Source organism: Empidonax traillii, unplaced genomic scaffold (genome assembly GCF_003031625.1).
Source record: "Empidonax traillii isolate 1590-97213 ecotype Southwest subspecies unplaced genomic scaffold, ASM303162v1 scaffold44:size1908036, whole genome shotgun sequence".
NCBI lineage: Eukaryota > Metazoa > Chordata > Aves > Passeriformes > Tyrannidae > Empidonax > Empidonax traillii.
The window spans coordinates 1,087,463-1,115,447 of NW_020955237.1; the positions used below are offsets into that span (position 1 = coordinate 1,087,463).

General features: G+C 45.5%; 1 protein-coding gene across 2 annotated transcripts; it reads left to right on the forward strand.

The window, feature by feature from the left end:
* The first annotated feature begins 8,801 nt into the window (after positions 1 to 8,801).
* Positions 8,802 to 27,929, forward strand: GDNF (glial cell derived neurotrophic factor). 2 transcript variants are annotated; one of them, XM_027878702.1, is made up of 3 exons: positions 8,802 to 8,861; positions 10,117 to 10,314; positions 26,008 to 27,929. In XM_027878702.1, the coding sequence occupies exons 2-3, from the start codon at positions 10,143 to 10,145 to the stop codon at positions 26,490 to 26,492; spliced, it is 657 nt and encodes a 218-aa protein (XP_027734503.1). In that variant the 5' UTR covers positions 8,802 to 8,861; positions 10,117 to 10,142; the 3' UTR covers positions 26,493 to 27,929. The 2 variants fall into 2 exon arrangements, with proteins under 2 accessions (XP_027734503.1, XP_027734504.1); XM_027878703.1 differs by lacking the exon at positions 8,802 to 8,861 and having other exon boundaries at positions 10,113 to 10,314.
* The last annotated feature ends 56 nt before the right edge of the window (positions 27,930 to 27,985 follow it).

The window sequence follows — 27,985 nt, forward strand, 5'->3', positions numbered from 1 at the left end:
TTTTGTGAGTTTGGTTGTTCTTTTGGGGAGGGAGGGTCGTTGGGGTTTTGAGTTGGTTTTTAGCACTTGTTTCAATTAGTGCTTTGTCTTATACTGTCATCAGAGAGGCAAGTGCTGGAGCTGTGAGCAGAGAGGACTGGTGCCTGGCACCTGCACCCTGCATTCCCACGATCCCAGGAGCAGGTCCCCCCAACACTACACCTCCTGTCTGCCTGCACCCAGGCACAAGCCCTTTGTGTCCCTGAGAGCATCACTGGAGATGAAAGCCTGGGTAGCAGAGGAGGAGATAGCAGCTTTTAGGTACAGAAGAGAATCCATGAAGAGAGAGGTGAGAAGCAAATGGAAGGATCACTAATAGTGGGGGGAGGGTGCTGCTTGTAGCTCCTGTAGAAAGTGAAGCAGGAAAGGTTGCAGTATGGAAATACAAGGGCTGCTGTGGCCATCTAGAAACAGTGAAATGCAAAGGAGCATTGAAGGAGGAAAACATGACTGAAATTCTGACAGAGACTGGAGCCAGAATTGGCCTTGTATCCTGGGTTGTCAGAAAGTGAAGACTCCTTCATTTCAGGAACAGATAGTTTGGTATCTCAGGATTGTCTCCAAATTAAGGAATCTGTTGATGTTTTGGGGTAAACTGATTTGACATCAAAAGCTACCTCGATTAAATCCTCCCTGAATTTTCCTCACATGTACTGTTCTGACATATGTTCCCTACTGCTATAGCAAAGGGCTGTTTGCGAGGGGGCTTTTTACCCTGAACAGATAAAGCTAGTGTCTTTCTGTTTAGATTCATCCTCACTTTAAAAATGCAAGTTTGGCTTTAAAAATGCCAGTTTGGCTTTAAAAATGCCAAGAAAAAATAATTTATTTGAACAAGCATCCTTTAACAGCTCCCACCATGATATCACATGCTTATCCTGAACTTTTTCCCAGCTCCTTTCTAAAGGTCCTAGAAGAAAAATGCAAAGGGAAACATAATCAAGAAAGGCTGTGTGGAAACTACCTTTTTACCCATTTTCAGCAAAAATAATTAATTGGGATCTTACTTAATACTTATATATTCTTAAATCCTGTGCAAGAGCAAATTTCTTCTTGCAAAAATAAATTTCTCCTTGTTTCCATTTCTCATTTCCATTCCCACAACCATACCGTAAGTTCTGAAAAACCTGAAACAGTGGCTTAGAGAGTACAGGTGAGATATTTCATGAAAAGAGTGACATTGGAAGCAACTCTCTCCTGAGAAATCATCACAATTAAGTCAATGGAAGTATTGCTGGAGTAAGAACAGCAAACAGTTCCCAATATGGATTTTGTATTAACTTTCATGAATCTAAGACAGCAGATACTTCAAAAACTTTGTACAAAATTTTCCAACAGTGATCCACGAAGCCTTGTAACATCTTTCCATACCAAGATATACAATATGTTTTGGGGGTTTAAGAAGCTGTGCTGCAAATTTTAACATTTTTGACATTGCTTTTCAAACTGATCATTTATTTCTGGTAAAAATGACTGATCATACTTGGGATTCTTTCACACCTTCCCTCATTTACTCACCTCTACATTTCTAAATGTCTGCACTCTATTTCAGTTTGCTGATTAATACTGTCTTGGGGTTCTTTCACTTCCCCTGCACAAAAGCAGTGAAAATATAGCTTCATGATGAGACATTTAAAGATCCAGGAACCAATTCTGCAAAAAGGTTGCATGTATCAATGTTAATCATCCTTAGCTCAAAGTCAGTGTTTCACTGTTATTCTGAACCAAGATGCTAAACATAATCTTGAGAGGAACTTCCTTGAAGGTCACATACATCACTGCACTTCAGTCTCACTAACTGTGGAGAGCTCATAAGGGTAGGCAAGATGATGGTACAGTCCCCCACACTTTTTCTTGTTGAAGGAGAAAGAGGTCTGTGCACAATCCATGCAAAGATTTCATAAAACACAAGGCAAAATTTACTTGCTCCTACTGAGTGACTTTAAAAGGAACCTGGTATAAATAAAATGTGACAGTTTACATTTTTATCCCAGATTATATCCTCAAATTTTCAGAACTTTTTTCCTAGCTGCTGAAGATTTTCACATCTGTAAATTCACGGACCTTTTAATTATTGTTATACTTATTTTGCCTGTGAGCTATTTTCTCTGAATTTGTAACAAGTCATAAGTTTTCCTCTCCACTGAAGTATAATCATAAATGACACTTTCTGAACACAGGGACAAAATAAATGTTTCTAGTTTCAGTAATAGTGAAGTTTTCCCAGTTTAAGCTAGCATGTTCATGCACTACAAGCTAATGCTCAGCACACACTATAACTGTTTTACATAAAAGCAAAATTAAACAAACACTTCCATAATTCCACATTTGCAAGGAGAAGACAAAGTATCAGTTAATTGTCTCTACATGATGATGCACACATAAGCAAGAAGCAGAGATTTATAGCCCAGTTGTTCTCGTAACCAATCCCAATTACAATGTGTCTCTGTTCATCCCAACAGAAACATCTGCCTAACCACTAGGGCTAGGGATAACCACTGCTATCTGACATTCCAGTGGTTTACAAGGGCAACGCAGTTAGAGCTGCAAATCTGCCGTAAGCAAACAGCTAAATACTCTGCTGAATGCACCACAGTTATTCAGACTACTGAGATGCTTCTTCCTATCCTTAGTAACAGGCTAAGATGGATCTTCATCCAAAAGAACCAAGCTTCTGCTCCATATCTCATAAAATTTGATGGGGTTTGGTTTGTGGTTTTTTGCAGTATTTTTTTCAACAGCTTATCCTGGCAGAACTTACAAGCTAATGAATACTTCTGAATGACCTTCCTTATGTCTTATGCCAACAACTGACAGCAGAATTCAAATTCAGAAATACGGGAAAAACCCTTGTGAGAGAGAATCCAAAAAGAAAAGCTCACCACTTGTGCAAAATGTCGCTGCTTGTTCCAGTTGTCCCTCTGCATGACTTTCTCCTCTTGGCTGCTTTCAGCAAAGATTAGTGACCTTCAACCCTGACAAATATGTCGCCCTCATGCTTTTATGATCTCATAATCTCTCAGAAGGTGACACATTCTGAGATTAAATACACCAAGATCCCAGTGGCAGCATAATACAGATGCAGTTGTGATTAATGCCAATTAAAACAGTAGCAGCATGTGACAGCTGTTACAACTACTTTTAATTAGCAAGTTTTAAAAACTCTGTTATCAGGCTTCACTTCGAAGTATGCAACTAAAATAGGTCTTAAGTTCACGATTTCTTAGTCCTTTGAGTGGCTTTCTGCTAGAGAACTACTGCATGAAAGGCTTTAGCAGAAAAGCTTTGCATGATCTGCTCGTATTCCCCTGGAAACTGCCTTGTAAAGGATAAAGGAACTTCAGCTATGGGGGGAATTTGAGCACAGGACACTGCCCAGATGAACTGTTAAACACAATTTGCCTACAGTGTTCCCCATGGCGCATTAAACTTCACATATAAATATACAACTTAAACAATACAAGCAGGTATCTACAGTAAAGTTCTGTAGCAGCAATCCAAAAAGAAGAGAAGGTTGCTTTTAATCCCCATTTGCCACATCTCACATCAATTTTAGGAACATGGTATCTTCTCCCCTTCTCACACCACAGCAAGAGAAGAGCCTCTGCTTAGGACTTGCTTCCCATTGCACTGGGAGGTCTGCCTGAAGCACGTGCAGACATGCTGGCTGCACCTTTCCTGGGAAAATAAACACTGCCAGGGGTGCTGCCAGGCCCAACCACTGATGCTATCACGCTGGTAGAACAGTCACTGGCATGCTGGGACCCATGCTGTCCCAGGAAACCCCATCCCACATGGGTGCAGGAGTCCACAGAGGCCAGGAGTCACCCCATGCAGACATCCTCTCTAGGTGGGAGTGGGAAGGATGTGGTCAAACATCCCAAGCAGCAGTTAGCCCCCAGGCAAAAGAACAGACCTTGGCACTGGCACACAATAATTCTAATAAACACAGCAATTAGGGATACCTTTAGCTAGATTGCTTGAGCAACACGGGTAATCTGGGCTCCAGCACAGCTAGGCACCGCATAGGCCCCAACAGACCTGCACTGCCAAGGGAGATATCTGTGCTGCCACATTTTCACTCTAGTTCTCACCTAATTCAATGTCTTACCCCTTGCCCACCAGTTAAACCACCATAATACATGTCCTGTGAGATGCAGGAACAACAGGTCCAGTGCTGGATGTCAGCACAGAGCAGAATGGCCACCCATGTCCCCAAAACAATGAATTCAATATAAACTTTAATCATCTTAAATAAAGAAAGGGAATGAATGCTCAAAGCTAAGTTTCATACAATGGCCCAGTGCTGCAGGGATCTCCTGCAGGTCTAGGGCTGACCAAGGGAATTCGACATCTTGTGGGTTCAGGCAGCTGTGGCCCAAAACACAACTACTTCCGCAAGCGTGCAGCCGCTCCGTGCTTTTCCCTGGTACTCAGATAACGTCCAAGGGCGCTTGCTTTAACAACAGCACAGTCTCCTCTGTTACTAATACCAAAGAAACGACCACTTACTGCGTGAGCAGTCATACTATGACTAAGAAATCATGTTTCATATTTCAAAGGTAACTTAGAAATTACAATATGGAGCGCTTGACATCTTAAGAGATCTATACATCATGTTGACACATATAAACAAAAAATGAGACCATACTGCATAATGTCAAGCAGCTTTTTAGCTTGTTTTAAAAGAGGCAACCTTTACAATGTAAAGACACACTTTATTTAGGTCTGAATGGGTCATTTTTCTCTTCCTAGTTTTTTTTCTTGACAGCAGACATTCTTTTTTTTTTCTTCACCAAAAAGAGTTTTATCTCAAGCAGCTTCTAAACACTTTTATGATCTCCATAGAAAAATATAATCAATTCTGAAGTTTTTGTAACTTTTGTTAGTTTTTAATAGAACTATGGAAATCTTTCAGCAGCTACTTTAGTTTTTATGAAGCAAGAGTTTACAGGGCTCTCCTTACCAAGAGACTTGCACCAGCAGTGCAGGGAGAGGCAGGTACATTATTTTGTGATTAAGAACTAGCAGGTTTTCTCTCCATTTATTTCAACCACCCTATTAGCGCAGCTAAGACATCTGCATAACATTTCCTTTCACTGTGGTTCACATGAGCTAAATAACGCATAAGTAAAAAATGGGCTTTCAGCAGCTTTTAATAGCAAGGAAAAATAAACTCCTGCAGTATTATAGATGGACAATCTCTCCTGGCTTCCTTACCTTATGTTATTTAAAGAAAATTAGTGGCTTTGCACAGACAAAACCAATGCAAAAGAATGATAGGTTGGGCTCATTTTATCCAATATGTGCAGTAAGGCTTTAGCTAATGATCTTTTACTTAAATTACTAGGATTCTGTGTCACCGCAAACAGGGTAACCAAGGCATTCATTTCAACATGTCTCTGTCCCTGAACTTTAACGGAGGCACCACGTTGTATTCGTTCCTCTGCTCTGGTCAGGCTGAGAGCTGGGAATGGCTTTTTGTGCATACAGCATTTGGTGTATACAGCACTTGCATCCATCTCCCATCTCAGGACTACGCATAAATAATTTTGTGACAGAGGCAGCACAATCTGAACAGTATTGCTGAACCAAACCAAGCACTCCTTCTTGTAATGTCTTCTCTTGTCCCCTTCTGGCATGCATATATATATAAACAGATGCATTTATCAGATGCCTGTGTCTTTATTGTACAGATAGCACACTACTGATTTCTATTCAACAGATTCTTCTGTCATTGTTCCACCCATTTGTCATCTGCAAAGAAGCTGCACTTCAGAAAGTTTTATTCCAGGTGCCTATCATTGGATTGTCTGTGCTGTAAAAAAAAATCACTTTTAAGTGAACATTTACATTTATGTATATTACTCTTTAATACTTATAATGGGAGATAAATTTGAGGAGTATTTTACTCTCCTGTACTTAGAAGAAATCTCTTTTCTGCAAATTAGTCTTTCTCCAAGTGGTACAGTTAGGAAAAGAAATACCCTGAAGTTAAAAAGAAATAATAATAATCTAATAAAGTAATTCATTCAGACATTATTTCGGAGTCATGAATCTGTTGCTTCTGTAGACATCAGGACGTGTTCCCAAGAAAAGCTGCCCACTTCATCACAAATGCCCCATTTAGTGGAAGACAGTTGTGAAATTTCTCCTCAATAGCTGGATGACTGTGGCAACGGAAAAGCCATGCCGCCCAAAGGGCTGCATGAGGAGGTTCATGTTCTTCTCTCCGTCTTGTCATCTGATGGAAATTTAGAAGATGCCTCCTGCAGAAATACTTGTCCTGGCAGCCCATCCAGAGGACATTTAGCAGACCCCTCCAAATTTCCAATAACCATCTCAAAAATCTTCACTACGTTGACTGTAGAGGGCACAGGGATTACATCTCACTCCCATTACATCCAGAGTGGTGACTGTGATGCGCTCTACAGAGCTACAGCTCCTGACCTGAGATCTCCTTCAGAGCTGAGTGCTTGGAGGATTCTGCACATTTCATACTGATGAAGACCAAACAAGTGGTGTTGGCGTGCACAGACGTGGCTCTGGAGACCACACGCAAGGTCCTCACCCTATTTCCTAGCCAAGGGATACAGAGAGAGTGCAAGTGGTGCAGCGAGGGCTGCGCACAAAGCCAGGGCATGCAGCGGAAGCTGACCCCACCTGCCTCATGCATCCTCTCCCTGCGGGGCCTCGGCTGGCTGGGACTTACAAAGGGGAACGGCCAGAGGGGAGAATACGGGAAAGAAAGAGGGACTGAGAAAATGGCATAAAACAGACGAGCTGGCGCAGGGGAACGGCCAGATCGGGGGATAGGCAGCCCGTGCTGCCGCTGACGGTGGCGGTGTCCGGACGGGACTAGGCTCGGCACCCCCCTCCTCCGTTTCCCCGCCCTGCCGGATCATCCCCCGCCCCGGAGTGCAGCCGTGCCCGCCGTGGTGTGGAACTGGGCAGCGGCCACGGAAGGAATTTCCCGGCGGCTGCTCGCCTTTCCTGGGAGAGAGGGACGAGCCGGTGCGCACACGTGTGAATGCACAACCACACCGTACGGGCGGAAACAAACCCCAGCCAGGTGTCAACTCTGGGGGCAGCCATGCCCAGCCCGGGTCCCTCTGTCCCGCAGCTCCGGCGCTCGGGGCTGTGCCGGCGCAGGGGCTTCGGGAGCGCGTTGGTCTCCTGGGGGTTTTGCTGCTCCATCTCATATCCGAGCGCCTTCCCCCCCAAAAAATAAAATACTGAAAAGCAGAGAATATTCTAAAAGAGAAGCCGCGCGGGGCAGAGGGAGCGGTCTGCGGGACGCCGCACAAGCCCTACGCTCCCCAGCCGCCCGCCCGGGCTGTGCCGCGCTGATTCCACAGCACCGGCGACATGAGGACCTCATACCTCCGGACAACTGCGTGAGTCATAAATACACGGCCCGGGGCTGAAAGCCGAAACTGTTTACAGCAACTTCGCTGCGGCCTCCGGCGAGTCAACCCGCCGCCCCCCGCGCAGGGGTCCCGCACCCCGCAGCGCGGCTCCCGCGGGGTACCCGCGGCCGCGGCACCTGCGGCCGGCGAGGGGCGAGGAGGGGGCGGCCTCCCCGCCGCCTCCGGCCGTGGGTCGGTCCGTCAGTCCGTCCGTCCGCGGGAGCGCGGCGAGCGGCGCTGGGGAGGGACCCCGGTGTTGGGTTACCCCGGCCTGGCCCCGCCGCCGCCGCGGGGCCAAGCGGGTGCCGCGGGGCTGCGCCGGCGGCCGCGCAGCCCACGGTATGTCGGGCCGGTGACTTCAGCCGGGAGATATTTGGAGGCTCCGCGGGGTCCGGTGCGGGGGGCCAGCGTGTGTTTGGGTCTGAAAGCGAATCAGCGGAGGGCGCGTCACTGCCAAAGGGCCCTATAAATCCATCTGTGGCGCCGAGTAGCCCTGGCAAAGCCCCCGCGTCCGCACGTCCGGCTCCGTGCTCCCTCCGCCCGCGGGTGCGGCGCCCCCCGCGCCTCGCCCAGCCCTGCGCCCCCGCCCAGCCCCGCCAGCGCCCGGGCAGCCGGGCGCGCCCAGGCCCAGCCGGAGCGGGCGCTCCCGACACCGGCCCGGCTTCCCGCCGCGCTCCCTCTTGGATCTAAGATTTCGCCGCGACGAGACCCCGCTCTGGAGTAGGAAGCCTCGCTGCTGCTGCTACCGGCTCTACAAATTCCAGCGCCGGCCTCTGATTCTCACAGCAGGCTGAGGGGGGGTTTGATTTTTTTTTTTTTTTTAATACATTTTTCCCCTTCCTTCCTCCGCTGGGGTGGGGTTTTTTTCTCGTGGTTTTCTTTTTTTTTTTTTTTCTTTCCCGCCGTTGTGTGCGTGTCCGAGCGGTGCGCGGCTCCCCGCAGTGCTGGACCAGCTGGCATTACAGGAGCGCTGATGTCTTCATCTGACTCCCCGCAGTTGTTGATGGAGTGTCTTTCTCAGATTTCCAGGCAGGGTCCCAAGCGCAACACCCAGCGCCAGCTCCCGCTGCCAGGCGGCGCTCCCCGCGGCTCGGGCCGCTCCTGCCGCTGCTGAGCGCGGCCCCGGGGCCGGAGCGGGCAGAGAGCGCCGCGGCGCCGCTCCTGCCGCGGGCACAGCACCTGCGACGGCGGCGGGGGAGACCGCCGGGGACTGTGCTGGCGGCTCCCCGCTGCCTCCATCCAGACCTGCGACCTCACTCCCCCTCCTCCACGCGTCTCTCCCCCTTCCCCCCTCCTTTGTGCAAAGAGGGTGCCGACGGTCGGACCCCCGACCTGCCCACATGCATCGCCCGTCCGGCCGCTCGACTCCACTGCGTTAATGTCCATCTCGGGTCCGACGAGACCAGCTCAGAGGTGAGGGCGAGGCGGAGTGCGCGGAGGGGCGGGTGGCTCGGGCGGGTACTGTCCCCGGGGACACAGGGCTGCCCCGTAGCACCCCCCGGACACGGCGAGGTGCGAAGGCAGCGGCCGGCGGGGGAAGCGCGCACCGAGCAGCAGCCGCGCTCCGCAGCGGGACCGGGACCGCTGCGGGTCCCCCCGGCGGGGCTGCTCCTCCCGGGCCGGACACTGCTCTGTGCTGCTCCCCGGGCCAGGCCGAACCGGGCTGGGAGCAGCTGTCATCCCCGGGCAGCGGGTACGTGCCGTGGCAGACTGCAGGCAGGGCGGCCGGGGAGAGAGGAGAAGAAAGAGGGACAAGGGAAGGGAGAGAAAGAAAGAGAAAGGAGAAGGGAAGAGAAAGAGGACTGGAGAAGAAAGAGAGAGAAAAAAATAGAGAAAAAGAAAAAAGAGAGGAGAGAAAGAGAGGAAGAAAGAACGAAAGAGGAAGGAGAAAAGGGAGTTAAAAGGAAATCTTGAAGAAAAGGGAAAGGGAAACAGGAAGGAAGAAGAGGAGGAAGAAAAGAGGAAGATGATAGGGAAAGGGGAACGAATGGGAAAAAGCAAAAGGATAAGGAAAAAAAAAGGAGACGAAGAAAGAACAGGAGACTGAAAGAAAAATGAAGAGGGTAGAGGACTGAATAGGGGAATGGAAAGGGGAAGGAGAAGGGCGGGGAAAGGAGAAAGAGGAAAGGAAAGAGAAAAAGGAAAACAAAAAAGAGGAGAGGGGAAGGAGAAGTGAGGGAAAGGGAAAGGAAGATTTGCCTCTAGCACATCAAGTCTGCACAGCCCAGCACCCCAGATCAGCACGGTCCTTCCTGGTCCAGCCCGGGAATAAGTGCCCTGACACCACTCAAGTGTTGGAAAAGCACAAGGTGACCTGCCTGCCAGCCAGCACAGGGCCATGGTCACACTCCTACGTCCCTAGAAACAGACTCCTGGGGCTTGCCTGCCCACATGCCCCAGTACAGCTCTCTTGGGCGTTGAGGGACTGGTAGCTATCCTCTCTCTCCCTCTCCCACAACACTCTCTCGCTGGGGAGAGCCCATCACTTGCTCTGGAAGGCTGAGCTGGTGACAGGTTGTTTCCCCTGCCCTGTCCCCAGGCCTGACCCAAGTGAACCAGTCTGATCCTGGGTGCAAGATTGCTCAGCTTTGTCTCAGGACTGCAGGGTGGGGGCAGAACTGGGGGAGCACAGCAGCTGCAAGCTAACCCCGCTTCTCCTTTCTGACAGGGGCCCGTGTTGGAAGGAGATCTAAGATGAAGTTATGGGATGTTGTGGCTGTCTGCGTGGTGCTGCTCAACACGGTCTCCACCTTGCCCCTGCCCACCGGTAAGACGCCTCCCAAGGGGTCCCCTTCAGTGGTAGAGGGACCTGAAGATGATCTCTCCCCCATCAGCCTGCTGCCTTCCTATGCTGTGCACAGTGACTGTAAGAAACATTCCCCTTTGTAGAAACTGCTGTCTGTCTTGCTAAACCTGCTTCCCTTTGTTCAGACATCAGGGTGAGGAAAGGTTCCCCACACTTTCTGCCCCTGTTTCTCTCCTGTGCAGGGTCACTGGCTTTGATCTTGCTCCAGCAGCTCCAAACCAAGTCATTCTCCAAAGCTTGGAGTAGGCAATTGCAGTGGCAATGCTCCCCCGCCCACTCCAGCTCTACCCCCCTGATCCCTTTGGCTGAAAAACATGGCTAGGTGAGAAAGCTTATTTTATGCAGAGGAGCCGAGAGAAGGATTATACACCTCGCAGCTCAGGCAGGGAAGGGGAAACAGGAAACTGTTTCCCCACTGCTTCAGCCTCCTCTCCCTGTCAGACCTGCCAGTGCTATTATTCACTACCTGTAGTGGGCGCAAGTCCTGCTGGAGGTTGGGCTCCGTGGTGGGAGGCACTGTACACATCCTGGAGTGCTGTTGAGCTTCATTACATCCTCCTTGGATTCTGATCTCAAAATTAGTGTGCCCGCATGGGAATTTACAGAGTAGTGGCTGTGGTGGGGTTAGGAGCTCGGTGCAGAGCAATCCACATGAACTAGCTCACAGTAAGACAGTTTACAATCCAAATGACAGATAATAATGCCTCGCTAATAATAGGTCTCTCACAATAGCAGGTATAGGATTTTCACAGTGGTATGTGAGCATTATGCTAACTCTGGTGGCTTTTTAAAGAGAGAATTAATATGACTCACTAAGAAGTAGCAAAATACTCACATGAATACTGGAGACATTCACTTAGCAAAAGCGCAGATGCAGCTTCAAGGTTGCTTCTTTTGCCCTTGCTCAGCCCTCTCTGTTTAGCCCGTTACAGGATGCAGACAGTATCCAGTAATTGGGTTACATTTCTGTCTCCTTATCTGGAGGCATCTTCTTTCCCTGCGCCTGCCGCAGCTCCAACGATGGGCAGCCCAGCTCTGTTTTTTTCTGGGAGCAGCCAGGCTAACACAGCACGGAGGCACCAAGCGTGGAATCGTGTGTCGTGACTTCACTTCGACCCCTCGCAAGCACCCATCTCCTCTTCCACAGACACACATCTATGTCCTTCCCCATTTAGTCGTCTCTCTTTCCTTTTCTTGCTAGTGTTTCCCCTTGCTGGAATCTCGCGTAGGCTGCCGCCTCTACATATCCCAGCTTGGGCTCCTGCTGCTCACAGACTGGCAGCCCCTGACATCCTTTCAGACCCTCCACGGGGGGAGATTGGCCAAAAGTGTTTCCTCTCAGGGCTTCAGCTTGCCAGGATCGTTGGTGCTATCACACATGGTGATCTTCTTCTCCATGGTGAGCACTGTGCTGGATAAGTGCTGTCCTACAAAAGACAGTGATCAGCTTTTCTTGCTACTGTGTTCCCCTCTGCACAGGTGTGCAGCAGTGCTGGTGGCAAGAAGAACATTAGGGGGAAATCAGCATCAGTTAGTTTGTAGCTCTGGCAGAAGCTTCAGGGTGGGAGGGCCTTAATGCTCCATTTTTCCAGAGTGGTAGTATTTGTACAATGCTTTCTTTTATCTTGGAACTAATTTCTGCGTATATGGTTCCTGGTGAGCTGGTTTCTCTGCAGCAGCTCAAGGGGACAGGCAGGAGCAGAGATCCTGCCTGTTCCTAGCGTCCACAACTTCTCATTGTTGCCAGTTTTGCTTTTTCCTGTGGATTCAGTAAACAAGATACAGGAGGAAAGACAATCTGTGTTTTACTGGAGCTATGGTAGTATCAATGTACAGCCTCTTCCAGGTATCTCTGTTTCCAGGTACAGACATAGGCTTTGCCAAAGCAGAGCTGGGTCACAGGTTATTGATCAGGATAGTGATTTGAAAAAGGGGCGATAGTTTGGTTCCAGTTTCTTAACCCTGCAGATCACAAACAGATGGACCTGGCTACAAGGGAAAAGGATGGAGTGCTTTTCTTCACACAGCACTCAGAAATTGAGGAAAACCCAGGGAATTCCTGTGGTCTTTGCATGGCAACAGTTTGTACAGCACCCATGCCCAAAAGTCAGAAATTCTTCTCTCCCCTGTGTTGTCAAGTTGGATGAGTCAGGGGAGACCTGCAGAAAACGGTAGCTGTAAGAGAGCAGTGAAATACTTTGATCCACTTTTATGCTGTTTTCAGTTGATTTAAAAGTGTGTGGTGTCTGGAGAGCGGTCTTCAAACAGCCTGTGAGGCTGATCCTACCCAGACACATTACTGCCTTCCTGCTACAGCAGCACTTTGTTCAAGTCACCCCCATCACTGTCTTAAATGTATTTGTTTCTCTCCGCTTACGATTTGGTGGCATGAGCCCTTCAGCATGTAAAAGGCATAGAATGATGTACACAAGAGGAGTCAATGGCTACACCATGCAGACTTCTCTCTCCACGTTGAGGTTTCTCTTACAAGCACCTGGCAATGAACCACAAGCACGGAGAGTTGCTTGCAGCTCCCCAAATGTCTGCTGGTGAACCTGCCACTGTGAATACTGTGGATACTGTTGGTCATCTGCATTGCTTGAAGGCTTTTGCCTGTGGATACTGTTGGTCATCTGCATTGCTGAAGGCTTTTGCAGGAGGCAGCTCACAAAATGGTGGGAGCACCATCATCACCCATGTTGTCTCAATATGCACAGGGCAGTGTATGGGCACTGAGCAGGACTGGATGCTTCCTGCATTCTAAGAGAGGTGCACTGTTGTTCCCTAAAAGTGTCCCCTGTGCAGGCTGAGGGGAGTGTTTTGTCCCAAGGTGTGCACTTGTCTTATTCCAAAGAGGTTGAGTCTCACACACACCACTTGGATCAGGGGTTAGTAGGATTGTGAGATCAAGCCCCTCTCCAAAGGGCAGGCCAAATGACTTTCTGGAGCACAGATCTGTTTCCCAGGGCCTTGACACCTTTTTGTGGTCTCATTTGATGGGATTGCTTTCTCTGCAAAGTGCTTCAAGCTTACCTCATCCCTTTCAGATTGGCTTGAAACCTTGCTTCATTCCAGGCTCCAGGCAGGGTCCTAACCTCCTGGGCTGGCCAGGTGTAATGTGCCGACCTTTGCTGTCTAAGGCAGTAATTAGAGATGGCAGAGGACTGCAATTGCAGTCCTTCTGCATTTTTAAGTGGATTGGAGGCTGGAGTGTTAGTAGCCTCCATAAATGCAGTGCATTGGAGATGAATTCAGTGTTCTTAGGTGTTTTGGCTCCAATGTTTCATAGGATAGCCTGTTTCACAGAAAACCCAAAAAGAGTAGCTGTAGAGTTTGTAATTATTTCTTTGTTTCCCTTATGCTACAATGTGCTGGAGGAAGGACACAATTAGCTTAAATACCAACTGCAAACAGAACAAATATAGATCAAATTATTGTAAAATAAATACTAAGTCAGCAGCTTCAGAAGCATGACAGCACAGAGGGAGCCAAACGCTCATCAGACTTAAACGCAGTTCCCATTTTGTAGCTACTTGATGCTGTATGAACATAATCAACACGTATGTGAAGACTGGAGTGTCCAAAGGTCCAGGATATGATACATAGTCTCTTGATCAAGTGAGCATCTTTACTGAGAACTAGTGATAAATATGTAGAATCAAATGGCAGATTTCACCACGGGCTTTTCCCTCCTAATAGGGAAAAGCCTCCTAATAAGGGGGAAAGGTGGGGTTTTTGCATTATGACGTCTGAGTTACTCCAAGGCCACTGAATGGTCATTTGCTGTTGCAGCTCCTTTGGTATATATAAGCCATGGTATAGGTATGTTATACCTCTGTTAAAAATTCTTCATGCCTCTGCTAAGGGATATTTAATGTTAAGTTACTGCATTTAGCTGCAACTTTAACAACTAATATGGAAAGTATCTAGAATAAACAATAATACTGTAGAGCTCTTTAAGGCAAAAACAGAATTACATTATGCTTCCAACTGAATGGACTTTCTTTCCCTACAATATTTATTAGGCCCATTCAATGTTATGAACTACAACTCTCAAGTTCCTCTCCAGGCTTTCCTCCTCCACACACCTGTGGTGTGGCATATGTGCTTTAGCCTAAGACACCCAGGAGCTACAGAGGTAACCTATCTGTGCACAGTAAATCCAATGCATTGGGGTGGTATCAGCCACACTGAGCAGGTGCCACATGTGTCATTTGATCTCTGTGTGTCCAGCACAGCCAGGGCATCCAGCGCAGCTGGTGCATCCAGCCAGTGTCAGGCCCATGTTCCCAAAACAGCATATATATAGTGAAATTTGTTTGCATGGGGATGCCCAAGTTATCTTGGCATTTAGAAATCTCAAGCACTCAAGTTTGTCTGTTCATGGGCAAAATTCTAGAAAAAGAAAGAACAGGGTGGATCTGGTTAAATTCAGAGGCATGTAGCCTCAGAAACAAATTTCTCTGCAGTCTCGGGTACAAATATTGAATATGCTAAGGTGAAGTGTATTCTGCAGCTTAAGGAGGAAAGTACTGAAATGCAAGATAATATGATTTTATTATCAGTTTGAGTTATCCTTTGTTGAAAGTTTTGTTTCTTTGATGCTTTTTAATTTAGGGACCTCAAAAATTTACCAGTGAAACTGTGGATCCATTTAGACATTATGCAGGTGTTTATGGATAGATAACATACCTGAACATGCTTTTCTTGGCCATTTTTCATAAGCCTCTTTAGTATACTTTGGAAATCCCTGTGTTCAGAGTCTGCAGATGAAGAGCTTCAAAAGCTTCCTTGAAAGGCTGAAGAATTCAGCTGTGTGAAGTATTCATCAGACTATTGCTGAATTTGATGGGGGCAGCATTATTTGTCCACTAGCAGAAGATCCTCAGATTGATAGGTTGCAATGTCTCTGTAAATTCTACTGTTCCTGCATAAAGAAGTTTTAAAATATTTAAAGTTCCAGAGGCTTCAAGAAGCCATTTGGGCCATTGAGTCTCACCCCCTGCGACCTCAGATCTTCAGAGGTGGATATCTAGTGCAAATAGCCAGTCTTCATTCTCCACACACACTATCAAGAAACTGCAGCACAAAACTTGTAGTATATAAGGCCAAACCCTACATAACTACATTTGTTGTGGATTCTCTTATTTCTTAGGTAATCAGCTAATGACAAGAAATAAAGAACACATACAAAATATTGCAGCATAGCCATGATTGGGATCATCAGGCATCTAAATAGGCCACTGACACATCAGTGCTGCTAGAGTGGTTGGCACTGCAAAGCAGTCATTTTTCACAAAAGCACCTGTAGTTTCTGATCAAATAGTATTTGGTAAAGTGAACCAAAGGAGTGATTTCAGTGGTTCTTGGAAACTGATTCCTGATTACAAGAGGAAGAAAGAAGAAAGATCAAAAAGATTTATTTGAGATAGGTACAAATAAAACATTAAGATACAAAATATGTGTTAGAATATGTTGGGGTTTTTTTTAAGATCAAGGACATAAAAGTTATTATGTGAGGCATTTCACGTATCAGCATTCTTTCAAAGGAATAAAACCACTTGTATGACCTAGGCTGTATGTATTGGTACAGCACTTAAACTGAAACCTGCAGGCAGATTTCTTAGAAGTCTTTGGGACCTATGCAGATGCTTCAGAAACTACTCATGTATTTAGAGGCAAGCTGGTCATATCCCCTCTAACTAACAAGCTACATACAAACACCCAAACTACTTCTATCCCCATCCCAATCATATAGAAGATTTCTTTGGCAAAATCAGCCATTTCTCAGGAAATTTCTGACAGGGAGGGAGTATCCAGTGTAGCAGCTAGGAAGGAATTTGCTCTTCTGAAACTTTCCAGTGCTGTCTGGAAGGTCATGGTACATGCTTCACACCACCAGACCTTCTGCAGCACAGTACAGAGCACCTACCTAGAGCCAGGGACTGATTATTATAAAATTAACAAAAACATTTTCCAAACTGCAATATCATAACCTTCTGTATTGTTCCTTTCATAAAGACATGGAAATGCAGGTAGGAAAAGGCAACAGTGGAAGAACACTTGTTATTTATAGATCAGATCAAATCTGATAGTAACGCAGATAGCCACAAGAGAAACATCAGCCATGGTTTTGCCTGGACAGCTCTGCCTTACTGACCTAGGGAAGAGACTGGAATAGGGTTCCCTCATTATCCCTTCCTGCTGCTTTGCTACCTGTACTTGTTCCTTGAGAACACCCCTAAAACCCGATGAGAGATGTTTTGTAAGAGCACAGGCAGCCCAGTAAGAGTTGCTATTACTGATTTAGGCATGCTCTTTCCATTTAGTGAACTTTAGCACTAAAGAGGGGCTGGGTTACTGATGAGGGGTTTTACTGATGTCATGTGAGAGCTGGGCTGTGCACAAGGATGCTGAAGACAATTTCTTTTTACTACCGTCGGTATTTTTTCCAATAAAACCTTTGTGCCATGCTTATTAGCTGGCTCCATGTGTTCTTGCTAACAGAGATAGGTTTTGGGTTCTGCTCATACATACTCATTTGAGGATTTTGTAGTATTTGAGGCTCTTGCTTTACAAAATATTAAGCATAAACTCAGGTTTTACTGGGAAGCTGGATATTTACTCAGCATGGTATGGATTTGAAGGGGTACAAGGGGCACATACAACAGGTATATGCCTTGCTCAGGTTTGGCTCCTGCTCAGTCACAGGCTTCAGGCAGGGCACTGCCACTTTTTCCCTTTTATGCTGTAACTTCTTCTGATACAGAGATGCTTGTGGGTGCTCATGTACCCACACCACCCAATACGGTAAGGCCCTAGTGCAGACAGGCTCCTGACAGCGCCTGCAGGAGCTGCCACAAAACCTCAGGAGTGACTGCTGAAAAGCCATCTGCTCTGTGGTGCCTCAGAGCTGGTGTTTCAAAGCTCTCTGTCGGGGTAAGACCACATCCTTCTGTTGTGCCTCTGCTGCCTGACTGCCCAGTGAGACACTCCTTTGCCTGCCCCAGAGAGGGCAGAGGAGTGTAGCCCACCAGTGGGCAGGATCCTGTGAGCAACCCACCTTGACTGAGTGAAGAACAAGGAAATCTCATGGACAGGTCAGCTTGCAAGGCAGCTTCCTCTGCTTCACACACTTCACCTGACCTTGCTGTCTCCCCCTGCTCCCCTGGACTTCCCACAGCTGTCAGCAATTGTGATGGTCCTGTTGTATCCCCCCTTTCTTCACTGGGTGGAAACCAGCATTTCTACCTGCAAGAAAACAGGCAAAGAACAGAAGGGGAGGCACTGCCAAGCGTGGCAGTGCAACAATGCAAAGGACTCTGGGATTTGTCATTATGACCAACATTTGGGAAGTGGCAGGCTCAACTAGTGAGCTGCAAACACAAAACTTGACTGCTCCATCAGGGGCAAGCACACCAGGAAGGTCGATTCTATGCCTTTTACCAGTGCTGTCTCATCATTCCTGAGTGGCATGAGTGTCCCTGGACTCATCCTCCGGGTTACTTAGCACTCTGCCTTGATGAGAGACAAGTGACACCAGTGAGAGGCTCCATTTCTACGGGCTCTCTGAGTCTGAGAAGAGAACACAGCACGGGAGCTGAGAGTGAGGTAGTGATACAGAGCTGTATTAAACATTTAAAGATGAGCTGACCCTGCTGTGTTTGATTCTCTGTTTCCTAATGGATACAACCACCTGGTTTCCATTTCACTCTTTTAGCCCCATGGAGTTTCATGCAAGGCACGAAAGCAAAGTCATGCCTCAGAGGCAATATTTTGATTTAATTGTTTACATACTGGAAACCTTTCAGCATAAGTATTTTCAACACCTGCCTTTGTTTTGATGCCTGCATATAATAGGCTTTGGAGTTTTTATGAAAAATATTTAATTTTCAGTAAAATAAATGGTTTATCCCCACCACAGTTGGTGCTTTTTTACTTTGCAAAGCAGAATGTTCATCACATTAGTAATTTTAATCTGGCTAAGGTTGCACTTCTGCAAACAGATTACTCCAAATCTCTCCTAAAGTATGTCCTTGTGGTGTGAGATGGAGAGATTCTGTGTTCAGACTGGCCATGTCCACTATAGTAAGTACCTGAATACAGTACTGCAAAGCAAGCTAAATACAAAAATAATTATTGAATAAATGGTATACCAAAGTAGTCTTCCTAAGCAACAAAAAAATGAGAATGATTCACTGCACTGACTGTTAGAGACACACTAGTTGACTACTTCCCAGTAGCAAATGGCCTAAGAGGAAATGTCTTTGTGAATATAACATTGGACAAAACTTAAAAAATAACCAGGGAAGAAAGGAATTAACGAAGGTCCGAGATTAAAATACCAGAACTGCTTTTGAAAAAGGGCCATTTGATCCTATTGCAGATCTGGATCTGAATTTTCTAAACATTGCTTACCATTGTAATGAGCTGGATTAAACCCCTGCAACTTTGAAACAGTACTTTAGAGTCTGAATGCTGTTGTTTGAACTTCTCTAATTGAAAGACTGTGCTTGAGTTAAATATCCTAGTAATTTAATAAAATGTTTAGTCTGATGTTTTGATGTGGTAGCTATACACTGCCATAAATGCATGGATAAAAGCTGCAATCTAAAAGAAAAATTTTATCATATTTGTATACCTTTTTGACTTCTATTACACCACTATAACTCAGGAGATGCAAAGTGCCAAATGATGTGGCATTTATATGATTATATTTTCCGAGATCAGTATGGAAAGCTATTCTATAAAGGATAGTTTTAAATAACTTAAAATGAGATTATGAGAGTTGAAATTAATTAAACTGAATGAGATTTTTATGAGATTTAAAAAAAAATGAAAATTCACCTATATAAATTATTATTTTATAGGATTTAAGCTTTTCTTGGATGCCATAAGAGACAGCATTGTCAGAAGAGACTGTAGTGAGTCTTTTAAATCCATAACCAGGCACCAAAATGAGTAACTGGATTCTTTTTCTCAGAAACTGAAGATCCATCTGTTCCCACTGAAATCAATTTGTGGTCAAGTACAAGCAGAGGGTTTCTTGCTCTACCATGCTGGGTTATGCCACTGTCTGTGGGGGACTGTTTGGCTTGATAGTGAAATCTAAGGAATAGTTGTACAAGATGTAATTGTGAACACATTTGAACAGACAGAAATAAATTTTCCATTTTTACTTAATGGAGACTGTTTTTTCAAGAATGGGATGAGTTTGGTTTGGATATTCATTTCGACCTGTAAGTCTATCAGAACACTGTATAATTTAGTCTTCTAAAAAGCACAGGGATCAGATCCCAGTCCTGCTGTCACATGGTTTCTCTAATTAACTGGAAATGCAAAGGCAGGCTCTGGGTGGTTGCAGCAGGGAAGATGCCCAGAGGAAGTCACGTTTCCCTGCATATCCAAAGCAGAACTCTGGCGTGGCTTTCTACAGAGGCTAGTGGGGAGTGCCAATGGTTGTTTGGTTTCAGGATCCTGCACTCATGCATGCTACCAGCTCTTCCTGTGCCCAGGGAACAGTGACTATGTTGGGGATGGGCAGAATAAAACTTCAGGTTCCAGAGAGCATCAGTGAGGCGAGAATTTCAGTTTGCATTACAAAGGGATGTTCCTAACCTAAAGGTTCAGAAAACAAGCAAACAGCTTGCGAACAGCGAGGAAAAGATGCATATATTCTTGTGTTGATTGTTCTTATGCTTCATTTTTTTTTAATTGGTATTTAAAATGAGTCTCATTTCTTCTCTTTTTGTTTGACTCCTGAAATTCTGGACATCTGGTGCTCACCAGCTCTGTCCCCAGCATGCTCACTCTGCTAGATTTCCATGTATATCAGTCTTGTGACTTTTCATTCTTTTTTTCTTTACTTTTTTATTAATTTTCTGATCACGAGAGAAACCCCTCACAGATCAAGAATCCCTGTTCAGTTTGACATGGGAGACAGAGAAGGTGCCCAGAGGCAGACTGGCACATGAACTGCCATCAATACTCTGGCCCTAGAAAACAGGCTCATGCTCTGGTTGCGACCAGAAGAAAAGGCTTTGCTTGCTCCTGCCTGGGTGGTCAGGTCCTTGGCACAGCACTGAAAGAGGGAGCATGGAAACAAGCTGCAGGAGAGTGAGCTGAATGGAGCAGGACAGACGGGATGGCTGTAGTTCCCACAGGTACTGCTGCCTACCTCAGGCTCCTGCCAGAGGCTTGCTAGGTAGAGGTGATACAAAAACACCTGCACGTGTCCGCATACAGACTGCCTCCAAGGGACTTCCCTAGAGAGCTGGACAGTCATGAAACAGCTTTCAGAAATGTGACATAAAACCCAAATGAAACCTCCTTACTTCGTTCCAGTCTTGTGAGTGATCATGGCACCACAGTTTAAGTGGGGAGCTCAGCCTGTCACACTGCCCCAGTGGGGTCTGTGGGTCCTTCTCCCACAAAGTAAACAAGACACAGAGAGGCCATGTGTTCCCTGAGGAAGAATTTTACATTTCCAGGACATACATTCCTTTCCTTTGGGAAACACCTGCCTGGCAGTGTATCATATGTATGCAACTTTTGCAAACTTGTATTGAGCACATGGTGCGCTGGGCTATCCTATCTTGTCCCCTCCCATCCTGTATTGTCCCATCTGATCCTGTACTGCCCCATCCCATCCTGTCCTGTCATAGCTGACTTCTGATTTCTGAATTCTAATTCCTTCACAGCCTGGAGCCTAGGGACTACTGCTCAGAGATCTTTACTGCTCTTATTCCATACTGTCTGAGCATTTTCTTCTGGCACATTGCACAATGTGACAGGCATCTGTCATGTGTTTGTTCTCTCAGCTTTTCCACCAGAAGGCAAGTGTTGTCAGTAAACTAGTTTGTTTTGAAAAATGTGTGTATATAATTAGGTGTACTTGTGTGTGTGTGTATGTGTAAATGCAGCACACATACACACACATGCAAACTGAGTATCTGCTTCTCCTAGAGGTGTGAAATCCCCACAGAAAGCTCTGTCTGCTGTACACTCAAGTCAGCGCAGTCCATGTGGTATGAGAGAAGCAAAGCTGCTATGAGACTATAAACATTTTCTAAACAATATTGCAGACAGAGGAGTAACAAAGTATTCCTCGGTGGAGTGGCCTTATTCAGGTTATGACTCCAAGGCAGCCTCATGAGTGCAGTGATGTTCCCTGGGCACGGTGTTTGGCCGAGCACCCCCATTGCTCCCAGCAGAACTTACCACAGTGCAGAGACCAAATAAGTGCTCAGCATGTGGAGTCTGTGGTGTTGAGAGGCCTCAGCATCCCTGGAGCACATCTAGCATATCAGCATGAGGAGGTCCTGCTGCCATCCTTCTCCACCTTCCCTTCTGTCCATTAGCCTTTTATAGTGTTTAGTCCTTGGTCAGTGGTTATTGCTTATTCATGTATGATATCTCGTGGTAGCTTCCTTAGCATTTACCTCTAATGCCTTGTTTCAACCATCACACCTGGTGTCAGTGCTGGTGTTTCCACTTGATTGCTCCAGGTCCTATTTCTGCAGGGTTTTGCAGCACTTTTTTTAAGATTATAAGGCTTCACACCCCTAGTTACTGGACAGCTGACTATCCCTACTGAGTCACAACTGGCACCTAGGCATAGGACTAAGGCAAGTTTCCCTTCAGCCCTTTCCTCCAGACACCTATGACCCACTTCTAGAGAGTGTTTGTAGTCACGCTGATTACTCTGACTCACTGAGCAGCAGAAAATCAGTTGATTAAAGTGGTTGGAGGTGTTCCTAAGATAGTGCTAAATTATTGAAGCAAGTTTGGGGTACCTTGGCAGTGCAGTGTAAAGCTGCCATAAGAGCATCGCTGCTCTATTCATGACTAGTTTGGTGCTTCACAGGCAGAGGGGGTTGTTGCTTACAGAAACCTGCAAAATCTTACTAAGCTGACCAGTAATGCAGCTACCATTGTGTTGATGTGGTGTGTATCCATATAACGTGTAACAACACTATTTGTAGGTGGGCAGACATTGACAAGGACCAAGAGGTCCAGCACGTTTTCTCAAGGGGAGCTCTGTGCTCACTGTTCCCACCAGTTTCCTATTATCACCCTTATATCACCTTTATCACCCTATCACTCCTTTTCTCTCCTCTGGTGATGTAATCTCCAAATACTGGGGATCACTGTAGGAGTCCTATTGATAGATTTGAATATCTGTATGGGTTAATTTGCAATCCCCTGGGCTAAAGGCAAAGTCCACCCTGGAGACAGAAAATTTGAATTCATCTTACTCATAGTGCTGGCATTCCTCCTAGGGAGCTCCCCAGGTATCTGCTGGTGTTGCAATAAGGGATGAGCTGAGCAGGGTACCCAGCTCCATTAGACACAGCTTGGAACACTTCTTGCATGGTTTGTGTTAGAGCCTCCGTGAGATTAGCAGGGTGAGACATGCAGCCAATGACCCCATTTTCTGTGTGCGTCTAGACCACAATTGTTGGTAGAGTTTTTCTACATGGATACACTGTTGGATTGCTTACTTGATCTACTTTTTGCCTTACTGCTCCCACCTTCTGCAGTACTGACACCCCATGCCTGCATTAGCAGCATAGCATGGGGTTCTTCTGTGGTGTGGTTTCTCCACCTGAAATATCACGTCACTCAGCACAAAACGCTCTCCCTTGGTAGCATTAGCTCCCTTGGTGCAGCTGGAGCAGTGATCGCCAGGATAGATGTCATTGTGAGCTTTTAGCAGGGACACAATCCACCACATGGGCCTTTCCTGCTTATCTACTACACTCCAGGGTGTACTTGGATTGGCTTGGGCAGGACAGTGCTTGAACCCTATAGCTGTTGGATTAGTGTTTAGCCAAAGTAGACTACTGCACCTAAGCACTCTCACAGGGATAGGTGGTATTTTTTGCACCTGAATTGCAAGCAGTTTAAAAGTGATGTGCCTAGTCGGATTGTTGTCTCTTCAGGGAATCCACAGTTTTGTTTCTCCCTTCTTAGGTGAGTGACACTTTCTCCCCTCACTGCACTGGCAATGTACCAAGCTTGAGATAAGTATGAGACTGAAGGCTGCAAAAAAGAACCTCCACATGTAGGTTGGTTTTCCCTGTAACAGTCTCCTGTCCCCTTCCTGATAGTTGACCATTGCCTGAATTTCGTTTGTATGCTTCCCTTACTGTTGTGTTTGATTCTCCATAGCCAAGGTCTCGTGTCCTACTGTTGCTACAAGGGTTGGGCTGGGAACATGTGACAGAGGTGTGAGCTGGGAGATTGTCACAATAGTGCCAGAGGGGAAAATTGAAGGTGAGAGTGGAGAATGGCACAGCTAGAGCCATCTCCTCAGGGTTACATCCTTCCCTTATTGGGTTATGAACTAAGAAACCTAGTTTCTGTATAAGAAATGTAGAAACTACCCAGTCCCAGAGCAACAAGGGCCTTCTGCCAACTCCTCTCCATCTGTATCTGTGCCAGGGCCAAGCTTGTACTTCAGCAATGAGAGTTATGTCAGCTCCATGTCAGTTGTCTCTTTTGATTGTGTAGCAACAGGCCTTCCCCTCATCCTAGCTCACATATCACCTTGACATGGATCTTGCTCAGTTGGGCAATATTCATATGGTGTAGGCAGACCAGCCTGTTCTGCAGCACAGCCGGGTGGTGCATCCGATGGACACATCCATCCAAGCAACCTCCCCAAGTAGGTCTGGTTCACAGTGGATATTTTGGTACCTGCTACAGAAACAATGACAGAGGAGTGCAAGAAAGTTGCACTTACCGCTTGTGCCTCAGGAACATGGGGCTGGGTGCAGGATCCTGCCTTGTTCAGTTTCCACATAGCTGTATAGGTTGCAATCATCTCTCCCTCATGTCTTTGGACAGCCACTGATTGGTGAGATTGTTGTCTTCAGCATGGATATCTGTAAACGAAGTATAATTCACTTTTTCCAGTTCCAAACTTTACAGTTTATAGTATCCCACTTCACCTGTGTTGTCCTCCTTATGTGAAGTTACAAGATTTCCAGTCTTCATTACTTTTTTACCACTCTAAACTATTTTGCTGGATCCATCCATGAAAAACCATATGCTTCTGATCCACCAGTGTTTTTTCTTAGTGGAAGGCCTCTAGGATGTGGGTGCTTCAGGCCCATGTTCCTCCTTACAAGCAGATGCACTCTGTTTCAGAAGTTTTTTGCACTGAGTTAAGATCTGGCTGCCTCTGTGTTTGGTGCTTCTACTGACAAGATGAAGGTGCACATTTGCTAGGCAATGGGAGGCATCCTGTCTACTCTCTCCTGCTAACAGAGTCCATGCCACCATGTGTGAGCTGGGTACATCAACCTGGTCACCCATCAGGGCTCCTGTTTTACAGTGCTCATTAGGGAAATTTGCTTCTGAGCCTTTGCGTAAGGAGCTGTTCCTACTTCAGTAGGAACCACCAGTGGGTGAGAGCCTTCATGGCTTAGTGAAAGTACCAGCCCCTGGCCAGGTGCACTGCATTGGGTATTTCCTCTCTCAATGTTTGCAGTTCCTGCAGTATTTGTATGAGTCCTAGAGATGGACTTCCCTTGTGTGCAGGGCCAGAGTGATACTGGTCTTTTATGTGTTGGTTTGCTAGGAGTTAAGGTCAAAAAGAAGCTTTCTCTTTGGTTTTACTGCAAAGGAAGCAAATCCTGAAGTCTTAATTTTCAGCACAATGAATGAGAAAAAAAAAAAATCTCAATATTGCCAGGTAGTTTATGTGTTTAGGACACAGTCATTACTAGTGCAGATTAAGGGCACCTACACAGGCTCCAGACAGCCTGATCCTCCATTACTTCTCTTCACTCACTAAAGCAGATTATTTTGAGGGATTTCATCCATGGGAAGTTTAAAGATCTCAAAATGCCATTTTTTCCCAATCATGATGAAAGGATGAAATCTGGGACCATTTCAGAACACATTTCACCCTCCTTAAAGAGGTTCATTCTGCTAGTATCAAAATGTTTCATTGACTTCATCATATGATTCATTTGAATAATTTACCACTGATAGAATATCTATCAGGTGAAGAATTAAATAAATTAAACATTAAATTTTCAAAGAAAATGCATTAATAACATTTACCTTGAAAATTAACATAATACTTCTGACCTATTTCTACTCAGTCTGATCAGCATCTTGTGATACAAAATACTTACATGAGACATTTTTCAAAAGCTCTGAAAATAATTATCCCCCAGCAGCAATAAAAAGCCAGGCATTCAGCCAGGAATAGTATCTCAGCCTGGTACCCCAGGAAATTCCTCCTTCTGTCATGTTAACCTTATTGAAGGATGTCTTTGGCAATGCTAACTGCTGCTGGTGTGAAAAGACAACAATTAACAATTATAATCACAAAATTGCTTTAAAGAAACCTCTTCCTTTTGATGCTTTGCTGGGAAGAGTCTATGTCACCTCTCTGCAGTGGTTTCATCTGCCTGTTAACAATATTCATATCATGACATGCTTTTCCTTCCCTCAGTTTCAAGAGGGCTCATTCAATATTGGAAGATGTGCTGAAGTGCCACCAAGCAACAGCAGACACCTGCAGAGATACAAACATACCTCATTTATTTTTCCCCAAATGAGCTTCCATGATAATCTAAACCATCCCAAATTCTCCCTGATGTCTGAGAGTCCTGGGCATGTGCTCTGAAGCAATGGGCAGAAAAGCTTGCATATGTGTAATATTTTTGAGCCATGAATAGATAAACTTTATGACGATTGATGTGTGACAAAGTCTTTTCTCTCTTTCCCAAACAGCTAATATGCCAGAGGATTATCCAGATCAGTTTGATGAGGTAGTGGACTTTATTCAAGCCACTATTAAAAGACTGAGGAGGTCACCAGATAAACAGACTCCAATTTTTTCTAGGCGGGAGAGGAACCGTCAAAACGCAGTGACAAACATAGAGAATTCCAGCAAGAAGGGAAGGAGGAATCAAAAGGGCAAAAATCGAGGATGTGTTTTAACAGAAATACATTTAAACGTGACTGACTTGGATTTGGGATATGAAACCAAAGAAGAGCTAATTTTCCGGTATTGCAGTGGATCTTGTGATGCAGCTGAGACCACCTATGACAAAATTTTAAAAAACTTAACCAAAAAGAAAAAACTGGTCACTGACAAAGTGAGGCAAGCTTGTTGCAGACCCACAGCCTTTGATGATGACCTGTCCTTTTTGGATGACAACCTGGTTTACCACATACTGAAAAAACATTCCGCGAAAAGGTGTGGATGCGTCTGACAGCTGCTTTCCAGAGGCAGCATCAGTTTTCCCTTCCTACTACACTGCAAAGAGAGGGACCAAGGTTCCCAGGGAAGTGTCTACTCGGAGTGGAGAAAAAAGGACCAAGAACACAGAATGAGGAGCCATGAGAGCCTGGGAATGGGGGGACATGAAGCAGAGTAGAAGGATGGAGACTTTTGATGTCCTATGGGGATTTAGATAAAAGCTCAGGTGGAGATGCCGATGGATGGATGGTGTGCACGCTACCTTTCCTGTTTGACTCAGTCCACCATCAGTGAGACTCAATCCATGAGGAACGTGCTTAAAAACGCAACCCTGCCATACCGCGCTGTGTTGTAGTTATGCCATGATATACCAGTTATACCAAGAAGCTTAGCTAAGAAGTAGGTTAGGAGTACCTTACTAATCCCCTGTGCCCTCAGCTCTACTGAAAGACACATTGTGCTGCTGCTCATTGGAGGGCAGTTCCTGAGCGCTTAGGACAACTCCTAAGCTATACTAAGATTAACCTTGTAAGTAAGATGATATTGGGCAAATATCAAAAAGGCTAGGCTCAAGTTCTCACAAAGCAAAACAGTTCTGCTTACTGGCTAAGTTTGGTTATTTCCATCTCGTGTTTCTTCAAAACAAGTGCAGGATTTCATTCTTCTGCTACCTATGAAAACAAGTTGAGTTTTTAAGCACTTCTTCCTAGTATAGTAAGAGAAATAACAAGCCCAGCCTACACAAAATGCATTTCTTTAGGTTTACAAAGGACTAAAGTCACTTGCGTAACTACGTTTCTATTTGGTCATTGTGAGTGAGCAGAGACTACTTGATGCAATGCATCCCTTCAGAGACATAAATATACAGAAGATATTTATTGCGATTAAGTTATTGTTATTTATTACAGTTCAATAATGAGTCTCCTTATTTATTAAAGTGTCTTTCAAAGGTGCCAAAGTAGATGGCACTTGGGGATATAGAGAGACAAAGACGTTGGGAACAACGGTCCATGCTTTTGATTGAAAGTGTTAACTTGAATGCAAAAAATCACTTACTTTACCTTTTTTTTTCCTTTAAACAAAATCTTGATTATGTTCACAAAAGGTAGTGCCGAAGCCTGCAGCCCTGCTTCCTATTCACTAATCCTTTAGAAAATTTCTGCAGTCAAACGTGCAGGAGCAGCAATGGCTCTGGACGAGTGAGGGTTGCAGGACTTGGCTCAACATTAGCAATTTGTTAGAAAAACTAATTTTAGTCATATTTTAAATGTAGCCACATTTTTTTCTCACACTTTATGCCAACTGACCTCATATAACTATTGACAAATGGAAAATAATCACATTTAGCCTTATAATTTCTTGTTATATTTATTTAAGCTTTTCCTTCCATATTTCCGTATAGAAGAGGTTAAGTTCCTCTTACTAGTTAGCCCTGGATTTAATATAATCTGCAAGTGTTTTGTATAATTTGCTGAAATATTACAGGATCGTACCCACGCAGCAGAG